The sequence below is a fragment of the Eretmochelys imbricata genome, chromosome 1 (assembly GCF_965152235.1).
Source record: "Eretmochelys imbricata isolate rEreImb1 chromosome 1, rEreImb1.hap1, whole genome shotgun sequence".
NCBI lineage: Eukaryota > Metazoa > Chordata > Testudines > Cheloniidae > Eretmochelys > Eretmochelys imbricata.
Window position 1 is genome coordinate 38742229 of NC_135572.1, and position 22970 is coordinate 38765198.

Sequence of the window (22970 nt, forward strand, 5' to 3'; positions counted from 1 at the left end):
GATATTTTAAAGTCAGCAGCTCCAGATAACTTGCATCCAAGAGTTTTAAAAGAGCTGCCTGGGGAAACTCACTGGACTGTTAATGTTGATATTTAATACATCTTGCAACACTTGGGAAGTTCAAGAAGACTGGAAGAAAGCTAATGTTGTGCCACTATTTAGAAAGGATAAATGGGTAATTATAGGCCTGTTAGTCTAATATTGGTCATGAGCAAGATAATGAAGCACTGATACAGGACTCTATTAATCAAGAATTAAAAGGAAGGTGATATAATTAATGCAAATCAACATGGGGTTTATGGAAAATAGATCCTGTCAAACTTACTTGATTTTTTTAATGAAGTTACAAGTTTGGCTGATAAAGATAATAATATTGATGTAATATACTTAGGGTTCTCTAAGGCGTTTGACTTTCTACTGCACAACATTTTGATTAAAAAACTAGAATGATGAGAAATTGACATGGCACACATTAAATGGATTAAAAACTGGCAAACTGATAGATCTAAAAATGTAACTGAAAACTGGGAATAATCATCAACCAGGTGTGTTTCCAGGGGGGTCCTGCGGGCATTAGTTTTTGACCCTATGCTATTTAACATTTTTATCAATATTAGAAATGGAAGAAAACAGAGAAGCATCACTGATAACATTTGCAAATGATACAAAAATTGGGGGAGTGGTAAAGAAAAAAAAGAGGACAGGTCACTGGTACAGAGCAATTTGGATTGTTTGGTAAAATGGGTGCAAGCAAACAATATCTGTTTTAATATGCTAAATGTATACATCTAGGAATAAAAATATAGACTAACTTACAGGATGGGGGACTCTATCCTGGGAAGCAGTGACTGAAAAAGATTTGGGGGTCATGGTGGATAATGAGCTGAACAGGAGCTATCAGTGTGACACTGTCTGGCTTTAAGATTAAACTTGATAAGTTTATGGAGGAGATGGTATGATGGGATAACATAATTTTGGTAATTAATTGATCTTTAAATATTCATAGTAAATAGGCCCAATGGCCTGTGATGGTATATTAGATGGGGTGGGATCTGAGTTACTCAGGAAAGAATTTTCTGTAGTATCTGGCTGGTGAATCTTGCCCATATGCTCAGGGTTTAGCTGATCGCCATATTTGGGGGTCGGGAAGGAATTTTCCTCCAGGGCAGATTTGAAGAGGCCCTGCAGGTTTTTCACCTTCCTCAGTAGCATGGGACACGGGTCACTTGCTGGAGGATTCTCTGCTCCTTGAAGTCTTTAAACCACGATTTGAGGACTTCAATAGTTCAGGCATAGGTGAGAAGTTTTTCGCAGGAGTGGGTGGGTGAGATTCTGTGGCCTGCGTTGTGTAGGAGGTCAGACTAGATGATCATAATGGTCCCTTCTGACCTTAGTATCTATGAATCTATGACACGGTGGTCAAAAGGGTTAATCCTATCTGTGGATGCATAAACAGGAATCTTGAGTAGGAGTACGGAGGTTTTTTCCTCCTCCGTATCTGGCACTGGTGTGATGGTTGCTGGAATACGGTATCCAGTTCTGGTGCCCACAATTCAAGAAGGATGCTGCTAACTTGGAGAGGGTTTAGGAGAGCCAGGAGAATGCCTAAAGGATTTGACAAAGTGCCTTACTAAAGGATTAGAAAAAGTGATTGCACTCTGTTAAACTAAATAAAAAGAAAATTAAGGGGTGACTTGATTACAGTCTAAGTATCTACATGGGGAACAAATATTTGATAATGGGGGGTCTTTAATCTAGCAGACTAAAAAGGCATGACCAAACCAATGGCTGGAAATTGAAGCTAGACAAATTCAGACTGGAAATAAGAAGTGAAATTGTAACAGTAAGCATAATTAACCATTGAAACAGCTTGCCCAGGGTAGTTGTGGATTCTCCATCACTGGCAATTTTTAAAATCAAGATTGTATTGTTTTCTAAAAGATTTGCTCTCGGAATTATTTTGGGGAAGTTCTATGGCCTGTGTTATACAGGAGGTGAGAATAGATGATCACATTTATTCCCTTCTGGACTAGGAATCTATGAACGTACAGTGCAGTCATAAATGTTATCATGAACTACTTTATGAAGGTGCAAGATGCAGACATTTCTCATATAGCCATATTGCTTTTTTTGTACAAAAATGTCACAGTGAAAAATAAAAGGGAAAAATAAGGAAAGAGTAGCAGAATATGTATGAATTCTGAAGTTACATGAACTGGGAAATGAGCTCCAATTAAAAACTAAGATGCCAGTCCTGCAAGCAAATTTGTATGGAAGGAGCTCTGGTCACAGGCAGAGCTCCAAAGTTTGGGGGGGGATCTACATAGAGTCAGAGGTCTGTTGGCAGAGTTCTCATTGCAGGAGTGGGGTTTAAGGGCCAGATGCTTCTCTCAAAATATGCACTTACATTCCTAGGTGATCAAACAAACAGAGTTGTGCACACAAATTTGGGACTAGAATTTGGCCCACAGCATTGCTTACATTGTGTGTGTGTGTGTGCGCGTGTGTGACACACATATATACACACACACGGTGACGGTTTATATGTAGCTATAATGCTGTGATGTCATTGTTAGTTTACAATCCAATAACTCTTGTTGTTTTTTCTCATAAAGAGCCATTAAATACTTTCAGTGTAAAATACTTCCATCCTTTGAGGAAAGCAGACATTTGTACTTTCTCATGACAAGTCTCCAGGAGGGAGCACAGTGTATCAGTGTCTCCTCTATAGCAGGCAGTAACTCTGAAAACAAAATGTACCATTCTTAGTTATATGGTCCCTATTACTATACTATCTGAGGACCTCACACTCTTTCCCCTATTTATTCTCTTAACTCCCTTATGAGTTAGGGAAATACTGCTACACCTACTTTACAGCTGTGGGAAACCGAGGCACAGAAACTAAGTAACCTGTCCAAAGTCATGCAAGTCAATGGTGTGCCAGAGAACTGAACACAGGTCTCCCAAGTCACAGGTTTGCACCCTTAACAATACACCACCTTCCTCCTATGGCTACTGTCTCTGCACTCAGGCCAGTATTCTTTGATGTGTAAAGGTGCAGTACACAGAACACAAAGGTATCATGGTTTCCTAGCTACATTCACCACAAATTAAAATATACATAATTATTAGTAATAAAATCCAATTAGATTTAGATCTTATCTACTTCACTTAGCCTTCTTTTGCATTAAATGTGTTAGGTCTCAGTTGTTATGGTACCAATACATGTAACTATTTACCGTGTAGAACTGGAAAAAAATATGAGTAATGGTTGCCAAGCCCAGGCATTTATATACGTGTTACTGCACTTAAATATGTCAAGCATAATTGTTCAGCTGTTAAAAAGACAGAGTAAATCCCACATCAATTTTTAGTTGCACAAATGATCAAGAAAACTCTTTTATAATCTTTTTTTTCTTTGATTTTTTTTTCTTACATGAAAATTTAGAATTTATGAAAAGTTCCAGATTGTCAGCTCTAGGAGTTGAAGTCCTTTATTTTGAATAAATCCAGGAATGGTAAAACAAATGTCTCCATGCTGTTCCTGGACAACATGCCTCATCTCTGTCCTGGAAGGACCACCTGCATCAATGAGAAAATCCATCCCACCATCCACCTCAGCCTGGATCAGTCCACACAAGAGATCCACTTCCTGGACACTACAGTGCTAATAAGCGATGGTCACATAAACACCACCCTATACCAAAAAGAAAAGGAGTACTTGTGGCACCTTAGAGACTAACCAATTTATTTGAGCACAAGCTTTTGTGAGCTACAGCTCACTTCATCGGATGCATACTGTGGAAAGTACAGAAGACGTTTTTATACACACAAACCATGAAAATTTTGTAGTGATAATCACACATTTTTTCATGGTTTGTGTATATAAAAACGTCTTCTGTACTTTCCACAGTATGCATCCGATGAAGTGAACTGTAGCTCACGAAAGCTTATGCTCAAATAAATTGGTTAGTCTCTAAGGTGCCACAAGTACTCCTTTTCTTTTTGCAAATACAGACTAACATGGCTGTTACTCTGAACTCTGCACCCTATACCAGAAACCTACTGACTGCTATGCTTACCTACATGCCTCCAGCTTTCATCCAGACCACACCATACGATCCATTGTCTACAGCCAAGCTCTATGATACAACTGCATTTGCTCCAACCTCTCAGACAGAGACAAACACTATAAGATCTCTATCTAGCGTTCTTACAACTACAATACCCACCTGCTGAAGTGAAGAAACAGATTGACAGAGCCAGAAGAGTACCCAGAAGTTACCTACTACAGGACAGGCCCAACAAAGAAGACAACAGAATGCCACTAGCCATCACCTTCAGCCCCCAACTAGAACCTCTCCAACACATCATCAAGGATCTACAACCTATCCTGAAGGACGACCCGTCACTCTCACTTGGGAGACAGGCCAGTCCTTGCTTACACACAGCCCCCCAACCTGAAGCAAATACTCACCAGCAACCACACACCACACAAGAAAAACACTAACCCAGGAACCTGTCCTTGCAACAAAGCCTGTTGCCAACTGTGTCCACATATCTATTCGGGGACACCATCACAGGGCCTAATCGCATCAGCCACACTATCAGAGGCTCGTTCACCTGCACATCTACCAATGTGATATATGCCATCATATGCCAGCAATGCCCCTCTGTCATGTACAGTGGCCAAACTGGACAGTCTCTATGTAAAAGAATAAATGGACACAAATCAGACGTCAAGAATTATAATATTCAAAAACCAGTCAGAGAACACTTCAATCTCTTTGGTCACTCAATTACAGACCTAAAAGTGGCAATTCTTCAACAAAAAAACTTCAAAAACAGACTCCAACGAGAGACTGCTGAATTGGAATTAATTTGCAAACTGGATATAATTAAGTTAGGCTTGCATAAAGACTGGGAGTGGATGTGTCATTACACAAAGTAAAACTATTTCCCCATGTTTATTTCCCCCCCCCCTTCCGTTCCTCAGACATTCTTGTCAACTGCTGGAAATGGCCCACCTTGATTATCACTACAAAAGGTTTCTCTCCCCCCCCAACCCCCGCTGTCCTGCTGGTAGTAGCTCCCCTTACCTGATCACTCTTCTTACAGGGTGTATGGTAACACCCATTGTTTCATGTTCTCTGTGTATATAAAATCTCCCCACTGTATTTTCCACTGCATGCATCCGATGAAGTGAGCCGTAGCTCACAAAAGCTTATGCTCAAATAAATTTGTTATTTAAGGTGCCACAAGTACTTCTTTTCTTTTTGTGGATACAGACTAACACGACTGCTACTCTGAAAAAAAAGTTTGTCTGCAGGTCCCGGGCTTGAAAACTCCATTTGCCCATTCACCACGGAGGAGCAGGAAATTTTAAAGGGTGGCTAAATTCAGTATAAATAACCAGTTTACAACTCTTATTTTTAAATTGCATGGGGCATAGCCTTGGAAGGCAGGATATATACGTGCAACATTTTTCAAGCCCTGTCAAAGCCCAAGATGGCCTGATCCAAAGGCTGCTGAAGTCAATGGAAGTCTTGACATAGATCTCAGTGTGCTCTGCATCAGGCTCTAAATCAAGCCTCCCTAAGGGTATGGAGCAGTAATTCCCAGCTCGAGTAGATATACCCATGCTAGCTCTGATCAAACTAGTGTGCTAAAAATAAAAGTATAGCTGTGGCCATGTGAGCAGCAGGAGGGAGCACAAGTGAAACAAGGATAATTACTATGGTTGGTTGCCCTTGTATTTCCCTCTCTTGGCCTCAGAAGTTGCTGTGGCATAAGGCTGGATGTTAGAAATCTCCCTTAATGATAAAGAGTTAGAGGACTCTATCCCATTACTCCTAACTTCCATGGGTTCATCTTCACTCATGCAAGTGGTCTCATGCTTCTCAATGGGGCATTTTGTGTAAATGAGTAAGAATCACATCTATGAGTGAAGGGTGGAAGATCAAGCTCTTAAAAATGTAAAGTCAGAACAAATTAAATCCCAAGATGCACCAAGTCTGCTCCATAACCCAAAGGAGCACAATCTGCTATGAGCGGAGAACGCATATGAAAAAGATGCATTCCCTATGCACCATTTTATACCTGGCTGCTACAGTAAAACTCTTGGGATCAAGCATCTCAAAGGAGCACAACTCCAAATACCACCAAGTGCACTGCCTGCCAAACATAAGGAGTACGTTCAGTTGGGAGCAATTATTGATTAAGGAACACAAGAGTCCAACTGTAGCAAGTGTTTACAAAACAGTGTCAAGAGGATTCATCTTTCTTGCATGCTTTCTGTATTCATAACCCAAGGGGGCATTTACTGCAAAGGGGCAGAGGTGCTGAAAAGTCATTACTTTGGTTTGACTCTTTAGCTCTAATGTAATCACAATCTGCTCTGGTGCCAGCTGCTCCTATTCCCGTGCCTGGACAGAAACAGTTAATAAGCAAGCAAGCAAGCAAGACAATTTAGAAACAAGAGTGACTGATTGATTCTGTTCTCTTCCTCCTTTATTATCCCCATGTGCATCCCTCCCACCAATTGCAGCTGGTGCCCATAAGTGCTGGGGCTGGCAATTACATCCTCACCACTCTGCCCACTAGAGAAGGCACCTAAGAATGTGATCCACAAAGGCCATCATGCCAGTGGGGAGCCAACTAGCCAAAGGGAGATGCTTCCCAGAATGCTGTGTGCTCTCTCTGGGAGATAGGTGCCTAGGGAGAAGCCTAGCTCTGCATAGCAATTCACAAATATGCACCTGCTGCAGAGAGTCAGGCAGCTTAGGCACACAGGGCTTTTCTTGTGGGAATGAGTTAGGTGCTTGCCTTGTTCCACACATGGCCAGAGGAAGTGGTGATGGTGGTACGCACTGTATAACTTTCAGTCCAGTGGTTAGAGACACAGGTTCAATTCCCGCCTCTCAGGAGCGTTTTCTAACCATGGAGTTATGGAATATTTTAATGTGGAGCTTTCTCAGTCTCTCCTGCTGAAGCTGTTTGAGCGTAGCTAAATAATGGAAGAGTGGTAGGAGAAGGGGGACTGGACCTGGGGTCTCCCAGCTGAATTCCCTAACCATTGGGGTACAGTCTCACTCTTGCTCTCTCTGGCCCAATGATTATTTAAGTATTGATCCACTGTGGAACAGTCATTTGGGCCACAGAGAGAGAGAGAGCAAGAAAAAGAGCAGGAATAACTCTGTAACCCAGTGGTTAGGGCATCCACCTGGAAGGCAACGGATCCTAGGTCTAGTTCCCCTCCTCCAAAGATTCTTTCATTTTGTATTCACAGTGGAACATTTCAGCAGGAGAGACTGAGGGAGTCCCCTTCCCCCATCAGAATAGCTAGTACCTCAGTGGTTAAAGCACCTCCTGAAAGGTCGAGACCCCGTTCAAATCCTTTCTCCCACCTGACAGAGAGGGGGGAATTAAACCAGGGTCTCCCATAGTCCAGGTGAGTGCTCTAATGACGGCTAAAACGGATAAATAGGCTTGGATGAATTAGACTTTTATTTGATAAACGTTGGTAATGTCAGTTTCACCATACACACCTAGGCCAATGAAAAAATATTTCCATCAATAATAATCAAAATGTACATATAGGAAAAGTAAGAAAAATGCTGCCTGAGCAGTTAGACAAAGGCCAGGAGGGACCATCATGATCACCTAGTCTGACCTCCGGCACGTCGCAGGCCACGGAACCTCACCCACCCACTCCTATAATAGACCCCTGAACTCTGGCTGAGTTACTCAAGTCCTCAAATCATGATTTAAAGACTTCAGGTTACAGAGAATCCACCATTTACACTACTTTAAACCTGCAAGTGACCCATGCTGCAGAGGAAGGCAAAAGACAAAACAAAACCCAGGGCCTATGCCAATCTGAGAATTTATTAGAGTAAAAATCCAAAGTGATTTAGATTTTTGAATTAGGCTTGTTACAAATGGACTAGTAACTGAATAGTAGAAATGAGTATAATTTGCAGATCTAAAGATATTTACTTTGTATATTTTGACATGTGATGTTGACAATTTGAGTTTTAGCAGTTATAAAACTAACTTTTTGAATCTCAACATCTGTCATTAAATAATTGTCTGACTCCCTCTATAATTTGCCAGAACTGTGAAAATTTAAAACGATAATCTTTAAAAACAAAACATTATTATCCATCAAAATTATTTTAAAAACCCTGAATTCTGCAAAGCCTAGTTACAAGGTCACTGGCAGCCCTACCACAATGATGATTTTGAATGGGATCCAATCTGGTAGGTGGCCTCTGAGCACACCTACTGGAGAGCTTTAAACTAGGAATTTGGGGGAGATGGTTGGGAGATGTCCAGGTAATCTCCACGCCAGAATTAAGCATAGAGTGGAAAGAAAATGAAGTAAGAGTGGATACAGCTGTAGGTAGGAGGAAGGGCAGTGTAGATACAAGTCTAATAGGTTATACTGGTAGTAAAATAACCGTGCCTAATAGGGTACAGAATGTGAGTGAGGCTAAACAGCAAAAATTAAGATGTTTGTACACTAATGCAAGGAGCCTAGGTAACAAAATGGAGGAACTAGAGTTACTGGTGCAGGAAGTGAAACCAGATATTATAGGTATAACAGAGACCTGGTGGAATAGTAGTCATGACTGGGCTACAGGTATTGAAGGGTATGTGCTGTTTAGGAAAGACCGAAATAAAGGTAAAGGTGGTGGAGTAGCACTGTATATCAATGATGAGATAGAATGTAAAGAAATAAGAAGCGATGAAATGGATATGACTGAGTCTGTCTGGGCAAAAATTAAATTGGGGAAGAAAACTATTAGAGCCTCCCCTGGGATAGTGCTTGGGGTGTGCTATAGACCGCCGGGATCTAATTTGGATATGGATAGAGCCCTTTTTAATGTTTTTAATAAAGTAAATACTAATGGAAACTGTGTGATCATGGGAGACTTTAACTTCCCAGATATAGACTGGAGGACGAGTGCTAGTAATAATAATAGGGCTCAGATTTTCCTAGATGCGATAGCTGATGGATTCCTTCAGCAAGTAGTTGCCGAACCGACTAGAGGGGATGCTATTTTAGATTTGGTCTTGGTGAGTAATGAGGACCTCATAGAGGAAATGGTTGTAGGGGATAATCTTGGCTCAAGTGATCATGAGCTAATTCAGTTCAAACTGAATGGAAGGATTAACAAAAATAAATCTGCAACTAAGGTTTTTGATTTCAAAAGGGCTGACTTTCAAAAATTAAGGAAATTAGTTAGGGAAGTGGATTGGACTGAAGAATTTATGGGTTTAAAGGTAGAGGAGGCCTGGGATTATTTTAAATTAAAGCTGCAGAAGCTATCGGAAGCCTGCATCCCAAGAAAGGGGAAAAAATTCATAGGCAGGAGTTGTAGACCAAGCTGGATGAGCAAGCATCTTAGAGAGGCAATTAAGAAAAAGCAGAAAGCATATAGGGAGTGGAAGAAGGGAGGGATCAGTAAGGCAAGCTACCTTATTGAGGTCAGAATATGTAGGGATAAAGTGAGACAGGCTAAAAGTCAAGTAGAGTTGGACCTTGCAAAGGGAATTAAAACCAATAGTAAAAGGTTCTATAGTCATATAAATAGGAAGAAAACAAAGAAAGAAGAAGTGGGACCGCTAAAAACTGAGGATGGAGTGGAGGTCAAGGATAATCTAGGCATGGCCCAATATCTAAACAAATACTTTGCCTCAGTCTTTAATAAGACTAAAGAGGATCTTAGGGATAATGGTAGCATGATAAATGGGAATGAGGATATGGAGGTAGACATCACCATATCTGAGGTAGAAGCGAAACTCAAACAGCTTAATGGGACTAAATCGGGGGGCCCAGATAATCTTCATCCAAGAATATTAAAAGAATTGGCACAAGAAATTGCAAGCCCATTAGCAAGAATTTTTAATGAATCTGTAAACTCAGGGGTTGTACCGTATGATTGGAGGATTGCTAACATAGTTCCTATTTTTAAGAAAGGGAAAAAAAGTGATCCAAGTAATTATAGGCCTGTTAGTTTGACATCTGTAGTATGCAAGGTCTTGGAAAAAATTTTGAAGGAGAAGGTAGTTAAGGACATTGAAGTCAATGGTAAATGGGACAAAATACAACATGGTTTTACAAAAGGTAGATCGTGCCAAACCAACCTGATCTCCTTCTTTGAGAAAGTAACAGATTTTTTAGATAAAGGAAACGCAGTGGATCTAATTTACTTAGATTTTAGTAAGGCGTTTGATACGGTGCCACATGGGGAATTATTAGTTAAATTGGATAAGATGGGCATCAATAGGAATATTGAAAGGTGGATAGGGAATTGGTTAAAGGGGAGACTACAACGGGTCCTACTGAAAGGTGAACTGTCAAGTTGGAGGGAGGTTACCAGTGGAGTTCCTCAGGGATCGGTTTTGGGACCAATCTTATTTAATCTTTTTATTACTGACCTGGGCACAAAAAGTGGGAGTGTGCTACTAAAGTTTGCAGATGATACAAAGCTGGGAGGTATTGCTAATTTAGAGAAGGACAGGGATACCCTACAGGAGGATCTGGATGACCTTGTAAACTGGAGTAATAGGAATAGGATGAAATTTAATAGTGAGAAGTGTAAGGTCATGCATTTAGGGATTAATAACAAGAATTTTAGTTATAAGCTAGGGACGCATCAACTAGAAGTAACAGAGGAGGAAAAGGACCTTGGAGTATTGGTTGATCATAGGATGACTATGAGCTGCCAATGTGATATGGCTGTGAAAAAAGCTAATGTCGTCTTGGGATGCATCAGGAGAGGTATTTCCAGTAGGGATAAGGAGGTTTTAGTACCGTTATATAAGGCACTGGTGAGACCTCACCTGGAGTACTGTGTGCAGTTCTGGTCTCCCATGTTTAAGAAGGATGAATTCAAACTGGAACAGGTACAGAGAAGGGCTACTAGGATGATCCGAGGAATGGAAAACTTGTCTTATGAAAGGAGACTCAGGGAGCTTGGCTTGTTTAGCCTAACTAAAAGAAGGCTGAGGGGAGATATGATTGCTCTCTATAAATATATCAGAGGGATAAATACCAGAGAGGGAGAGGAATTATTTAAACTCAGTACCAATGTGGACACAAGAACAAATGGATATAAACTGGCCACTAGGAAATTTAGATTAGAAATTAGACGAAGGTTTCTAACCATCAGAGGAGTGAAGTTTTGGAATAGCCTTCCGAGGGAAGTAGTGGGGGCAAAAGATCTATCTTGCTTTAAGATTAAACTCGATAAGTTTATGGAGGAGATGGTATGATGGGATAACATGGTTTTGGTAATTAAATATTCATGGTAAATAGGCCCAATGGCCTGTGATGGGTTTTAGATGGGGTAAGATCCAAGTTACCTGGGAAAGAATTTTCTGGGAAAGAATTTTCTGTAGTATCTGGCTGATGAATCTTGCCCATATGCTCAGGGTTTAGCTGATCGCCATATTTGGGGTCGGGAAGGAATTTTCCTCCAGGGCAGATTGGAAGAGGCCCTGGAGGTTTTTCGCCTTCCTCTGTAGCATGGGGCATGGGTCACTTGCTGGAGGATTCTCTGCTCCTTGAGGTCTTTAAACTACAATTTGAGGACTTCAATAGCACAGATATAGGTGTGAGGTTTTTTTTGTAGGAGTGGTGGGTGAAATTCTGTGGCCTGCGTTGTGCAGGAGGTCAGACTAGATGATCATAATGGTCCCTTCTGACCTAAATATCTATGATTGGGCCTTGTTGGGAGCCAGGGTGGCTCCCCTCCGAACCCGAGGGTAAAGAGCCACCCTCTCAGCCTGAGTGGGCGGGGCCAGACCAAGTTTACGCCAATCCCCGGAAGGGGAGGGGTGGGACAGGAAGTACAAAGGGCGGGGCCCTTTGCCTAGTAAGGAGAGCATCAGGGTGGGAGACAGACACAGGCTGCTCCCTTGCGATCCTGCTGCCGACCCAGGGGAGGCCCTGGGCCAGGAGGAAGCTGAGCAGGAGGAAGGCCTGTGGCGACCAGGACTGCCAGCCGCTGAGTATCTGGAGGGGCCTGGCTGTAGCCCAGGCCAGCGTGAGTCCGACACAGAGGGGGAGCTGGAGCTGCCAGCAGCGGAATACCCGGACGAGCTGGAGGGACCGGAGAGACCCGCTTGAGAGACCGGGTAGGAGGTAGCCCAGGGGCAGGACTGCACCATGGAGTGGGTGTGTTGGTCAATGGGTGTGGGTGGCCCCCCCACTGACCGAGCGGCGGGACCTTTGGCTCCCGCCACTGTCAGGGCCCTGGGCTGGAACGCAGTGGAGTTGGGTGGGCCGGCGCTCCCCCCCTGCCCGGGGGGCGCGCTGCAGACTCGGGCCGGCGCTCCCCCCCTGCCCGGGGGGCGCGCTGCAGACTCGGGCCGGCGCTCCCCCCCTGCCCGGGGGGCGCGCTGCAGACTCGGGCCGGCGCTCCCCCCCTGCCCGGGGGGCGCGCTGCAGACTCGGGCCGGCGCTCCCCCCCTGCCCGGGGGGCGCGCTGCAGACTCGGGCCGGCGCTCCCCCCCTGCCCGGGGGGCGCGCTGCAGACTCGGGCTGGTGCACCTTTCCCACTAATTCCCCAGTGCCCGAAAGGTGTGACTAAGGCCTGCCAGTGGGACCATAGCTCTCTATCGCCCCCTAGGGGCTTGGAGGACCGATTGAAACCTGTCACAGGCCTGTAGGCAATTTAGACAGCCAAATGACTTGCTTCCCCAGCTCATGGATCGCTCTGCAGCTTAGGTGGAAGGCAGTAGTACATGTGTAATGCTGACCCCGGTCATCGGTGGGCAGGATCGAACAGGGGACCTCTGGAGCTTAGTGCATGAACCTCTACCGCATGAGCTAAAAGCCAACTGGCAGTTAGCTAAGTCTGTAGAGCAAAATCATTAATCTCTCTCTCTAGATCAGGGGTGGGCAAACTACAGCCCATGGGCTGCATCTGGCCCGCAAACCATTTTAATCCAGCCCTTGAGCTCCAGCTGGGGAGCGGAGTCTGGGGCTTGCCCTGCTCTGGCACTCCAGCCGGGGAGCAGGGTCGGAGGCTGCTCTGCGCGGCTCCCGAAAGCAGCGGCTTGTCCCTACCTCCGGCTCCTATGCACATGGGCAGTCAGGGGTCTCTGCTCTGCACGCTACCCCTAGCCCAAGCGCCGCCCCCACAGCTCCCATTGGACGGGAACCGCAGCCAATGGGAGCTGCAGAAGTGGTGCCTGCAGATGGAACAGCGCCTCTGCGTAGGAAACAGAGTGGGGACATGCCACTGCTTCTGGGAGCTGCTTGAGGTAAGCCCCACCTGGAGCCCGCCCTTGAGCTACACCTCCCGGCACTCCAACCCCAATTTCGTGAGCATTCATGGCCCACCATACAATTTCCATACCCAGATGTGGCCTTCGGGCCACAATGTTGCCCACCCTGCTCTAAGTGGTCTCGGTTCCACTAGATGGGACACGACACCACACCCAGAAGGTGTGTGGGTTACACATGTGCTCAGAAGGGGGCAGCTGGGGAACTTTTACCCTGAAAACTCTGCGTGAGTTTAGGAGTTTAGTGACCGGATTTGGCTGAAGTTTTGTGGGTCACAGTGGAGCCAAAACTGGGACTTATGTTTATCTCTGGGGCTTACATACCTAAGTACCTCTGTGGAGCTGAGCCTTATCTTCGTGCCTCAGTTCCCCACCTGTAAAATGGGGATAATAGTACTTCCCTACCTCACTGGGATGTCATGGTGATAAAAACGTAAAGGCTGTGAGGTGCTCAGATACTGTAGTAATTGGGTCTATATAAGCTCCCAAATAAGATCAACTACCTAAACAATTTGGGGCTCTTCCTATTAAATAAATTCAATACCTGCCCATGGGTCCTCTGCTGTACTTCCAAGCTTTTTTTCCCTGGTCCTTGTGATAATGAACAGGGAGCCTGCTCCCACCTTGCCAGGTTATAGACCTGCTTCTTTTAAAGGACTCACTGGCCATCTCCTCACTCCCTCTGCCTTAGCTTTCTCCACTTAGGCCCCTGGTGCCACTCCACTGGTGGAGGTTGTTATCTGTACTGAGGCAGAGCCTGTGCTCAGACAATTTGAAGCAAATCTTCTTTGCCTCCAGAGATGACTGGAAAGGCAGCCTGTGGGTGTGCTTGGCCTGACCTCAGACCTGCTCTAGCCATTCAATGGAGAAGGTAACAGCCCCACCTCTCCTTCCCCTAGCTCCATTCTATGGTGTTGCTGATACCAGATAATGCCATCCCTTACCTGACAGCACTCCAGGGTGCGGCCCCGAGGGGGCTAGAATCTGATCCCATTCAGGAGTATTTCAAACTGTACTAGGGAACTTTCAGTGCATGGTAGCAGAATCCACATGGCCAGTTAGTGCACGGCAAACTAGAGCACTGCAGATTTACACCCCAGTTTTCTGTGCACTAACTGATATGATATTTTTATCCCAATGAAGACAGTCTTTTCAGGGGCACAAACACTTATGTTAGAAACAGACATAATTAAATAATTCTTGTTTTTTATTATTTCTATAGCACTTTCAGTGTGTGTGGCACTGTATAATCACATGAAGGGTATCACAAACAGCTCCCTGCCTTGAGAAGCTTGCATTGAACAGACTCCTACAAAAGGGTCAGTGGATCTGTTTAGTTAGGTGGATACCTCAGGCCTGCACAGTTCTACCTCACAAACCCCATTACAGGGAAACAATCTAAATGGGCTCCATGGCCCCCTGCACTGGTATTTTTAGTAAAAGTCATGGACAGATCACGGGCACTAAACAAAAATTCACAGCCCATGACTTGTACTATATACCCCTAATTAAAACTTGGTCCAGGGGGCCACAGATGCTCGGGGGAGGACGTCCGGGGACACTGTGGGTGTTGGGGAGGCGGCATGCAGCAGCGCATGGCCCAGGACACCTGCTGGTGCTGGGGGGAGGGTGTGGGAGGCTTGGCAGGGTTGGCAGGCTTCTTACCCAGCTCAGCGCAGCTCCCCAGAAGCGACCAGCATGTCCCTGCAGCTACTGGGGGAAGGAAGGCCAGGTGCTGGCTCTCCAGCTCCCATTGGCTGGTAACTGCAGCCAATGGGAGCTGCGGGGTGGTGTCTGCAGGCAGGGGCAGCATGCAGAGCCCCCTGGCCCCTCTGCCTAGGAGTGAAAAGCGAAGGGGAGTGAAAAGCGAAGATTTATTATTTTTCAGGCCGGAAACTGAGGCACAGATAGATTAAGTGACTTGCCCAAGGTCACACCGAAAGTCTCTGGTTGAGCCAGTAATTTAACCCAGATCCCTGTCCAGTGCCTTAACCACAAGAGGCTATTTCCACTCTTCTGCTCAGCTTACATTCTAAGGCTAACTTAATTGAAATTTAAAAGTAGACCTCTAGCTCAACAATCTATCAGTAGAAATACCCCATTATGTATTAAGCTTACTTGGATAGCCTTTGCATAAAGAGAAAAAACAGAACTATATATATAGAGATGTAGGACCAAATTCAGACTTGGTGGCAGGTATAAGTCTATTGAATTCAATAGGCATACTCAGCCCTTTTGAAAAGCTTATTTATATGCCTAATTGTGGACTTAGAGCCTCACTTTGGGTGCCCATTTTCAAAAATCTTGGCCAACATTTCTACCCACAACGTTTCCAGCCTTGCAAACAGTCATGCCTGGCCAATCTTCCCCTCCCTATCTTATCATAATAGGGAAAATAACACAAACTAGCTAGGTTTCGGAGTAGCAGCCGTGTTAGTCTGTATCCGCAAAAAGAACAGGAGTACTTGTGGCACCTTAGAGACTAATGAATTTATTTGAGCATGAGCTTTTGTGGGCTACAGCCCACTTCATCGGATGCATAGAATGGAACATATAGTAAGACTGTGTGTGTATACACACACACACACACACCTACAGATATCGGATGCATAGAATGGAACATAAGTGGGCTGTAGCCCACGAAAGCTTATGCTCTAATAAATTCGTTAGTCTCTAAGGTGCCACAAGTACTTCTGTTCTTTTTGCAGAAACTAGCTAATGATTGAAGAAAGGCAAACACCAGCTGGAAACAATGGACTCAGTAGGAGCTCCCATTCAGAGGAAAACCTTGGATTTCACTGGGGTTACACAGGCTGTAAGTCGGTCCTGAATTTACTCCCATGTGTTTAACCAAGCCCCCTGCAATATGTCAGGCAAGTCCAGTCTGCTGAGGTGCTTCATTTCAGATGACCTTTGCCTTCCTTTTAAAGTTTAAGTGAATGTCATGCTCATAAAAGATGCCAGAGGGAGAGCGCCGGAGAACAGGTGCAGCACCTCAAATCTGACCTGGACGCACCGTACCTCTAGGGATCACCGGCTATTTCTGTTCAGTGCTTGGTCACTGCTTGGACTGGCAACAAGTAACCAGTGTTGGTGGTTATAGGATGTATACACCTGTCCATTAGGAACTGGACTGAGGCCACCCACCTAGGTCACCCCCAGCCATCACTGACCTGGGATGAAATCAAAGGGGTGAGCTAGTGGTGAGTCACCTTATTATCTGTTTCAGTCAGTGGAGGCCTGTACGTTGGTTTTGGAGAGGTGCCAAAAGTCAATCTGGAATGTGCCTGAGACTGTCACAGCTGTCATGGATCATTTCCTTACAGCTCTTATAAAGTATTCATGCCATCCCCGCTGCTCCACCAGGAATCAACCTTCAGCCAACACCCTGTGTCCCTGGTAGGTTAAGAGACAGAACGGCCTCCCCTGCCGGGAGAGGGGGAGGAAGAGGGGGACCCGGCAGAGCCCTCGGTGCCCCCCTCACTACAGACACACACGCTTCTTACCCAGCCCGTTGCTGTGTCTCCAGAGCTGCTGCTAAATCCTCCCGCATGGGGCAGGAGCATCTGGCTCCCGGTAACCTGTCCGCTTTGCGGGGAGACTTGGGGAGCTGCCGCCTCCCCCTGCCGACACGCACACAAACAAATACGGCCTAACAAGCGGCACTGCCCCCACCCAGCCCATGGCGGCCACCCACACGCCCGCCGTGCCCCCAGCCTGGGACAGCCAGGGCCGCTCGTTGCGGGCACGAGGGTCTGACACAATCAACGCAGCCCAGCCTCGCTCGCCGGGGAGGCGGGACGGGAACCCAAACCAACCGGGGTAGGGGGGTAGGGAGCAGCCCGCCAGGATCAGGAGCGACGCCTCCTACCTGATCCGGTCCCGCTCGGCCCTTTTCAGCTCCGCGTCCCGCTCCAGCACCTGGAAAATCTGCCGGGCTTCCTGCTCGCTGAGGAAGGTGAGATCAAGCTCGCGCGGGGCACCAGCCATCGCCGCGCACGGGCTGGGCTGGGCTGGGCTGGGCTAGGGGACCGGCTCCGTCCCCGTCCCCGTCCCCGTCCCCTCAGCTCCGGGCCCTGCCAGGCTCCTGCCCCGCCCAGCGGCCGGCCCCAACCTGCGGGAAGCACTAAGTCCCACGGGGGCCGGGCACCGCCTGCACCTGGGGGCCTGGGCCTGGCCCACACCTGCGTGAGTGACGGCCCGCGGAGCGAACCCCGGCGGGGCGCCAGCGGCTGAACGGGGCGCCGGGACCAATCCCGTGTGCGCAGGGGCGGGCCCGGTCCCGCTCCCAAGGTGGCTAAGCCGCGCTCGAGGTCAGTCGCTGAGGGCTGCCGGGGGCGAGGCTGAGTTCGAGGCAAAGGTTTGCTCTGAGCCTGGGCCCGCCTGGCCGGAGGGGCTTTGTCGAGACCTGGGTGAGGGGGTCTGAGCCGGGGGAGTCTGGCCTTTTTCACAAAGGTAGAGGGAGCTAGCGCTGGAACCAGATGGCCCCGGGGCTGCAGGAAACACGCTGCCGGAGAGAGACCTGCGCTGCAGTAAGGAGGAGCCCTGGGCTACGGGGAAACACACACCCCCTGGCCAGCTCCGTTCAGATCCCTGCGTGACCTGTTTGGGGCTGTGCCCTTCGCTGTAAAATGGGGGTGATAAGTCAGCCCTGGCTCGCAGCGTTGTTGTGCGGTTTTTAATTAACGGCTGCAAGGGAATGTTTGTGTTATCACTTACAGGGGGAGCCCCACACAGGAATGGGAGTCAGGAGACATGGCTTCTAATGCCTGGCTCTGCAGCTACGCTGCTGTGTGACCGTGGGGAAATCACCCCAGCTGTCCGGGCCTGTTTCCCATGCGGCTCTCGGTCTGGTTAAATTGAAAACTCTTCAGGGCAGTGATCAGTGCTTAATTTGAGCTTGTCCTGTCAGTTACTAAAGTAAAAAAAAAAAAAAAAATTGCTTGAGCCCCAGCACCTCTTTCACTACAAATTAAGCACTGGCAGTACCCGCTGTAATGGGGACCCCCATCTTGGTGGGGGAGTTCTACCTGCTACAGTAAACACTAATAATTATTGATACCTGCATAAAGAGAGGGCAAAATGCTACTAAATCTGAATTTTCCATTTACAGAGAAAGTAGGCAGGAGTATTTGACACTTTGCAGCCTGTGAAATCACTCACACCTGTACTAAGCAGTGGAGAATCAAGGCTTGTTAATTGCTAAGTATTATAACAACACAGAAATAACTTTTGTTTTGGTCTAATTTCTGATGGCTCTTATTGTGGAGCAGCATATAAATAATTTTGATGCTCCAGCATTGTATGTATTAAGGTAAGAATATATTACCCTTAATATTTCAACCAAAGGATAAAAACTATCAAGTTTTAAATTGGGGCTAAATTGCAGGCACAGTCACAGCAGCCATCGGCAGGAGCGTGGATGCAGTTTCCAGCCATCAGTTTTCAAAAGGAAAAATGCGCGCACTGAAGATGGCAAAATGTGGGAAGCATTGCAAGTGCAATAGAAATTGCAGTGAGCTTGGTGCAGCTGGGCTTGCTCTTCACAGTATATTGAAGTGAGTGCTGTTTGAAAAATGCACCTCCAACAGGAGACCCCGTGGTGCTGGTGAAAATAAGGACCTCGGAGCAGAGTAGCTATGATGGCTTTCAGGAGGCTCTTTGCTTTGGTGTAGTTCCTGGCATCCCTTGTCCTGTCTGAAGAGCAACCCTGTTTCCTGACATCAGGAGAGATGATGCCAAGACCACGTATGTGACAGAAGTGATCAAAATGTCATCAAAGATCAGCTTGACGATGCTTAGCAGAAGAGGTCAGGGGAAAGGGAAGGAAGACAGAATCTTCCCCAGAGACAGAAGCTCTTGAAGAACCCAGTAGTCTAAGGGCTTGTCTACACAGCAAATTGATGTGGGGCAAGGTAGAGTGCTGTAGTTCCACACAAGGCTTGCTGCTTGCTAACTCACTGTATTGAGTGAGTTTGGTACAGGATTTGGTCCTGGAATCTCTTGACATTAAGCTCCCTGTCTAATTTTTTCTACTTCTGTTCCTGTCTAGCCTTCTCAGCCTGGAGGCCTAATGAGTTATTTCAAAAGGGCCAAAGAGCCACAGTCAATACTTTATAAGTTTTCAGAGCCAGTTGAGCTCCTATCCTGCTCTTGCTACAGTTTCCACAGCCTGGCAGGGAAATGGGCAGTGGATCAGATACAGATGCTGTTTCCTCCTTCCCCTCCCTAAAAGGCATCAGACTGTTAGCAGAAGCTCCTTGAACTGAGCATCTGCAGCAGGTAGGGACAGCAGCTGCTCAGAGTATTCCTGGCTCATGCCAGAGCTGCTCCTGTGGCAGCAGGGAAGCCAAAAAAGGTGGCAGTGCTGTGCCACAGCAATTTGATGTGAACACTTAGTTTAAAAATCACCATGCTCAGTTCAGGAAGCACACTTCCCACTCTTAATCCAGCTAACCCCTTGTTCTGAATGCAGTCATCCTCTAGGGCCACTGCTTAGGTCTCATGGACTACAGCTGGTCCTGATGTCACAGGTTGGGCATGATGGCCTGACCCCTAGCTGCGTTAGTGCTGGGGGCATGGGCCCTATATACTCCCTGTAGGACTGATCCAAAGCCCCATGAAGTCAATGGGAATCTCCACTGAGTTCATCTGATATTTAAGAAAAGCTTTTTTCTCCTGAACCTTGTGTTAGCCTCCATACAGGTCTTGGGGATGAAAAGTTTTATCTGAAGAGCTTTTTTTAAATTTAAAAGTACCTTTTATAAATACGTATTCTGTTGAGGGGATAGTGTAAAAGTAGAGCAAAATATTCTTATTTGGTGGTAAGACTCTGCCTGCCTGTCTCACTTAATCTAGTCTATATAATCTTAATTATGTATTTTTAAAGTACAAAGCACTATGGCACCCCCAGCCCATTACATATGTTTACAAACAATACAAGGGGTATCCCAGGAAGCTTCCTATTTTTAGAAAGCTCTTCTCTTTAATTTGAATGGCACAGTCTCAAGACAGGATACACTCTCTAAAAGCTTTTACCATAGTTTTGAGCTAGCATATGTTATGTAAAATCATAGTAATGCTTCCTTCAAAATAGTCCCTTGTGTTCAGCACAATGACCTGGACGGCTGGAAGAATAGCCTGTGATGAGCTGGATGACACACTACATGACCCTTAGCGATGGTATCATCGGGGACCACTACACAGGATGCTAATGCATATATTTGTAATTACAGGATAGGTTCTCCAGAAAACTTAGCTCCATTTTACAAAGACTGTTGTGCTGTGGAAGGGGTTAGCCTCACCCATCCTCAATAAAGGTTTTCAAGTGGTGGAAACACAAAAAGCCCAAGGGGCTCTTTACAGATGGTGAAATATTGTTAGAGAATGTAGGGAAATATGCAGCAGTTGATTCTTGTAGCAATTGGCCCTGAGTTTTTGAAGAACTGTAGAATCTTGTCTGTTCCTGCTGAACTAATTACTGTGTGAGTTACCATGCGGATTAAGTACAGGCAAGTTTAATTAACCCCATACATTAAATCATAGTGAAAAGGGTCACAAAATATAAATATGACATCTTTCAATCTACACTGAATTTTTTTTAAACTTCTCATTTTGTATGAAATAAATCCTTCCAGTGCTGACCCAGGTCAATATCAGTTTGATCATCCTACCCATTAAAAGACAAATTAATCACACACACCCCTACACTTTAAGATAGGCCCATCATTTGGGTCTCACTTTACTACTGCTATTATTTATTGGTGGTTCCTTTGTGCTAGGCACTGTATGTCTTTATAATAAGAGACAGACCCAGCTCTAAAGAGCTTATACCTAGGCAAGACAAAGAAAGCGTGGGAGGGGAAACCAGTGAAGTGACTTGCCCTATGTAATACAGTACATCAGTGGCAGATTCAGAAACCCAGCTCTCCTGGCTCCCAGTCCAGCGCCCTATCCTCTGGACGACACTACCCTTTGCAGTGCATTTTGTATCTGATTTGTATTGTCTTACCTATATCGATTGCAGGCTTCTCCCAACAGGGCTGCCTCTTTGTGCGTCTTATACAGTTTTGAGTACAGTGCTCTTGGGGGAATTTTGCATCACAGTGTGCATGCAGAATTCATGTCCCCTGCAAATTTCTTTGCTTTCCTGCAGAAAAATGACTTCTGACAGGGAAGCTGCAAGAGCGGTCACATGCCCCTCCCCAGCAGCACAGGCAGAGCGGTTTGGGCGCCCGGAACAGCAAGTAGAATCAAATCACCACCACCAGTGGAGGGGGGTTGGGCAGTCGTACGTGTGAGAGAGAGAGAGAGAGAGAAACACTGTCCCTCTCATTTATTGCGCCACACTTAGCGTAGATGGGCAGGGCTTCGGGGTATTTCTGAGGAGGTAGGCATGCGGCAGGCTCTGTCCCTCAGGCAGAGCAGAATGTAGCAGCCTGCCTGCTTAGTGAATTGTTCCCATTGCTTTTGTGAATTCCCTCAAGTATAAAACTGATGTAAAAGTTTTAAGGCTTCTTTACATTGCCACAGTGGTGTAAAGGAGAGTACAGCCTTATAAATGCTTACAGTGCTTTAGCAATTAGAACTGGTCTACATTTTTGGACTGAAAAAAAATGCGCTCCATAAACTGTTTGCTATTCATCTTTCTGGTGCTGGTCAGTAGCCAATATAAATTGTGAGTTTGATCTCCCAGCTGCCACTTGCTCTTCAGTTGCCTATGAGCAACACTGAGCAGATGGCTGCATGTATTTGTTGACTAATAACTAGAAATAAAGGGTCAAACCTAGCTACATTACTGTTTCCTCCAATGCTCCTCACACCCATTCTCCATTTATTGTATTGTAGTTTAAATAAATGAAAGCAGCAGGGTGGATTTGATTTAAATCACTAGTCAGGAAGACTCTATTTAATCATGGATTTCTACATAAAAGTGCATTTTTGTTGGTTGTTATAGCCTTAATACAGATTCTTCACAACTCAGAGATAGATGTAGGTTTCATTTTTAGAAGGTACACACTATACATTTTTAATGTGATTTATTTTGAAAACTTTTCAGATTAGTTTTACAGCTGTATCAGAAAATGAATGATTGTTTGGTTATTTCATTTACCAAAGGTAATTGAAGCAGTTCACCTCCCAATGACTTCATAAATATCTATCTGCAGTTCAACAGGTTAATAATTAATATTTGGAGGATTTTCTTGCCAGGCTGTATTAGGAGGAGAACATCACCAGACAGATATTTAAATTCTTTTATTTAACTAAAACAACAACGTTATGTATTCTGGATTTTTTTTATTCAGCAGCAAACATATTTTAACAAAACAAGCATATGAAAATTTGAATTTAGTTAAACATTCAAGTTTTATAAAATCAGGTTTGTTTTGTTAAAATTGTTTTTAACTAAAATAGTTAGTCAATTTAAATGAAATATTTTTTTTAAAAAATTGTCAGTCAGGTCAACAAGAGAAAACTTAAAATATTGGCTTCCGCAGCTAACTCGGTCGTCTTCACCTTCATTTTCCTGTTTGTTCATAATTTGGAAAAGAAAAACAAGCTTTCCTGCTTTTTCAGGTCCCAAATGATTTCTCAGTTTGGAATGAATTAGTCCAAAGGAAGAAAATGTTCTTTCTACACCAGCTGAAGTTGCTACCACTGTTAAAAGTGAG

The 22970-nt window shown here is 45.3% G+C and overlaps 1 protein-coding gene across 1 annotated transcript in view; it reads right to left on the reverse strand.

Annotated features, from left to right (window-relative positions):
- The window catches only part of EXPH5 (exophilin 5), a 52566-nt gene extending 35277 nt beyond the window's left edge, over positions 1-17289 (reverse strand). Inside the window, exon 1 of the mRNA XM_077808944.1 lies at positions 17171-17289. Within this exon, the coding sequence (XP_077665070.1) occupies positions 17171-17289 (119 nt within the window). The remainder of the gene's footprint in view (positions 1-17170) is intronic.
- Between the last annotated feature and the right edge of the window lie 5681 nt (positions 17290-22970).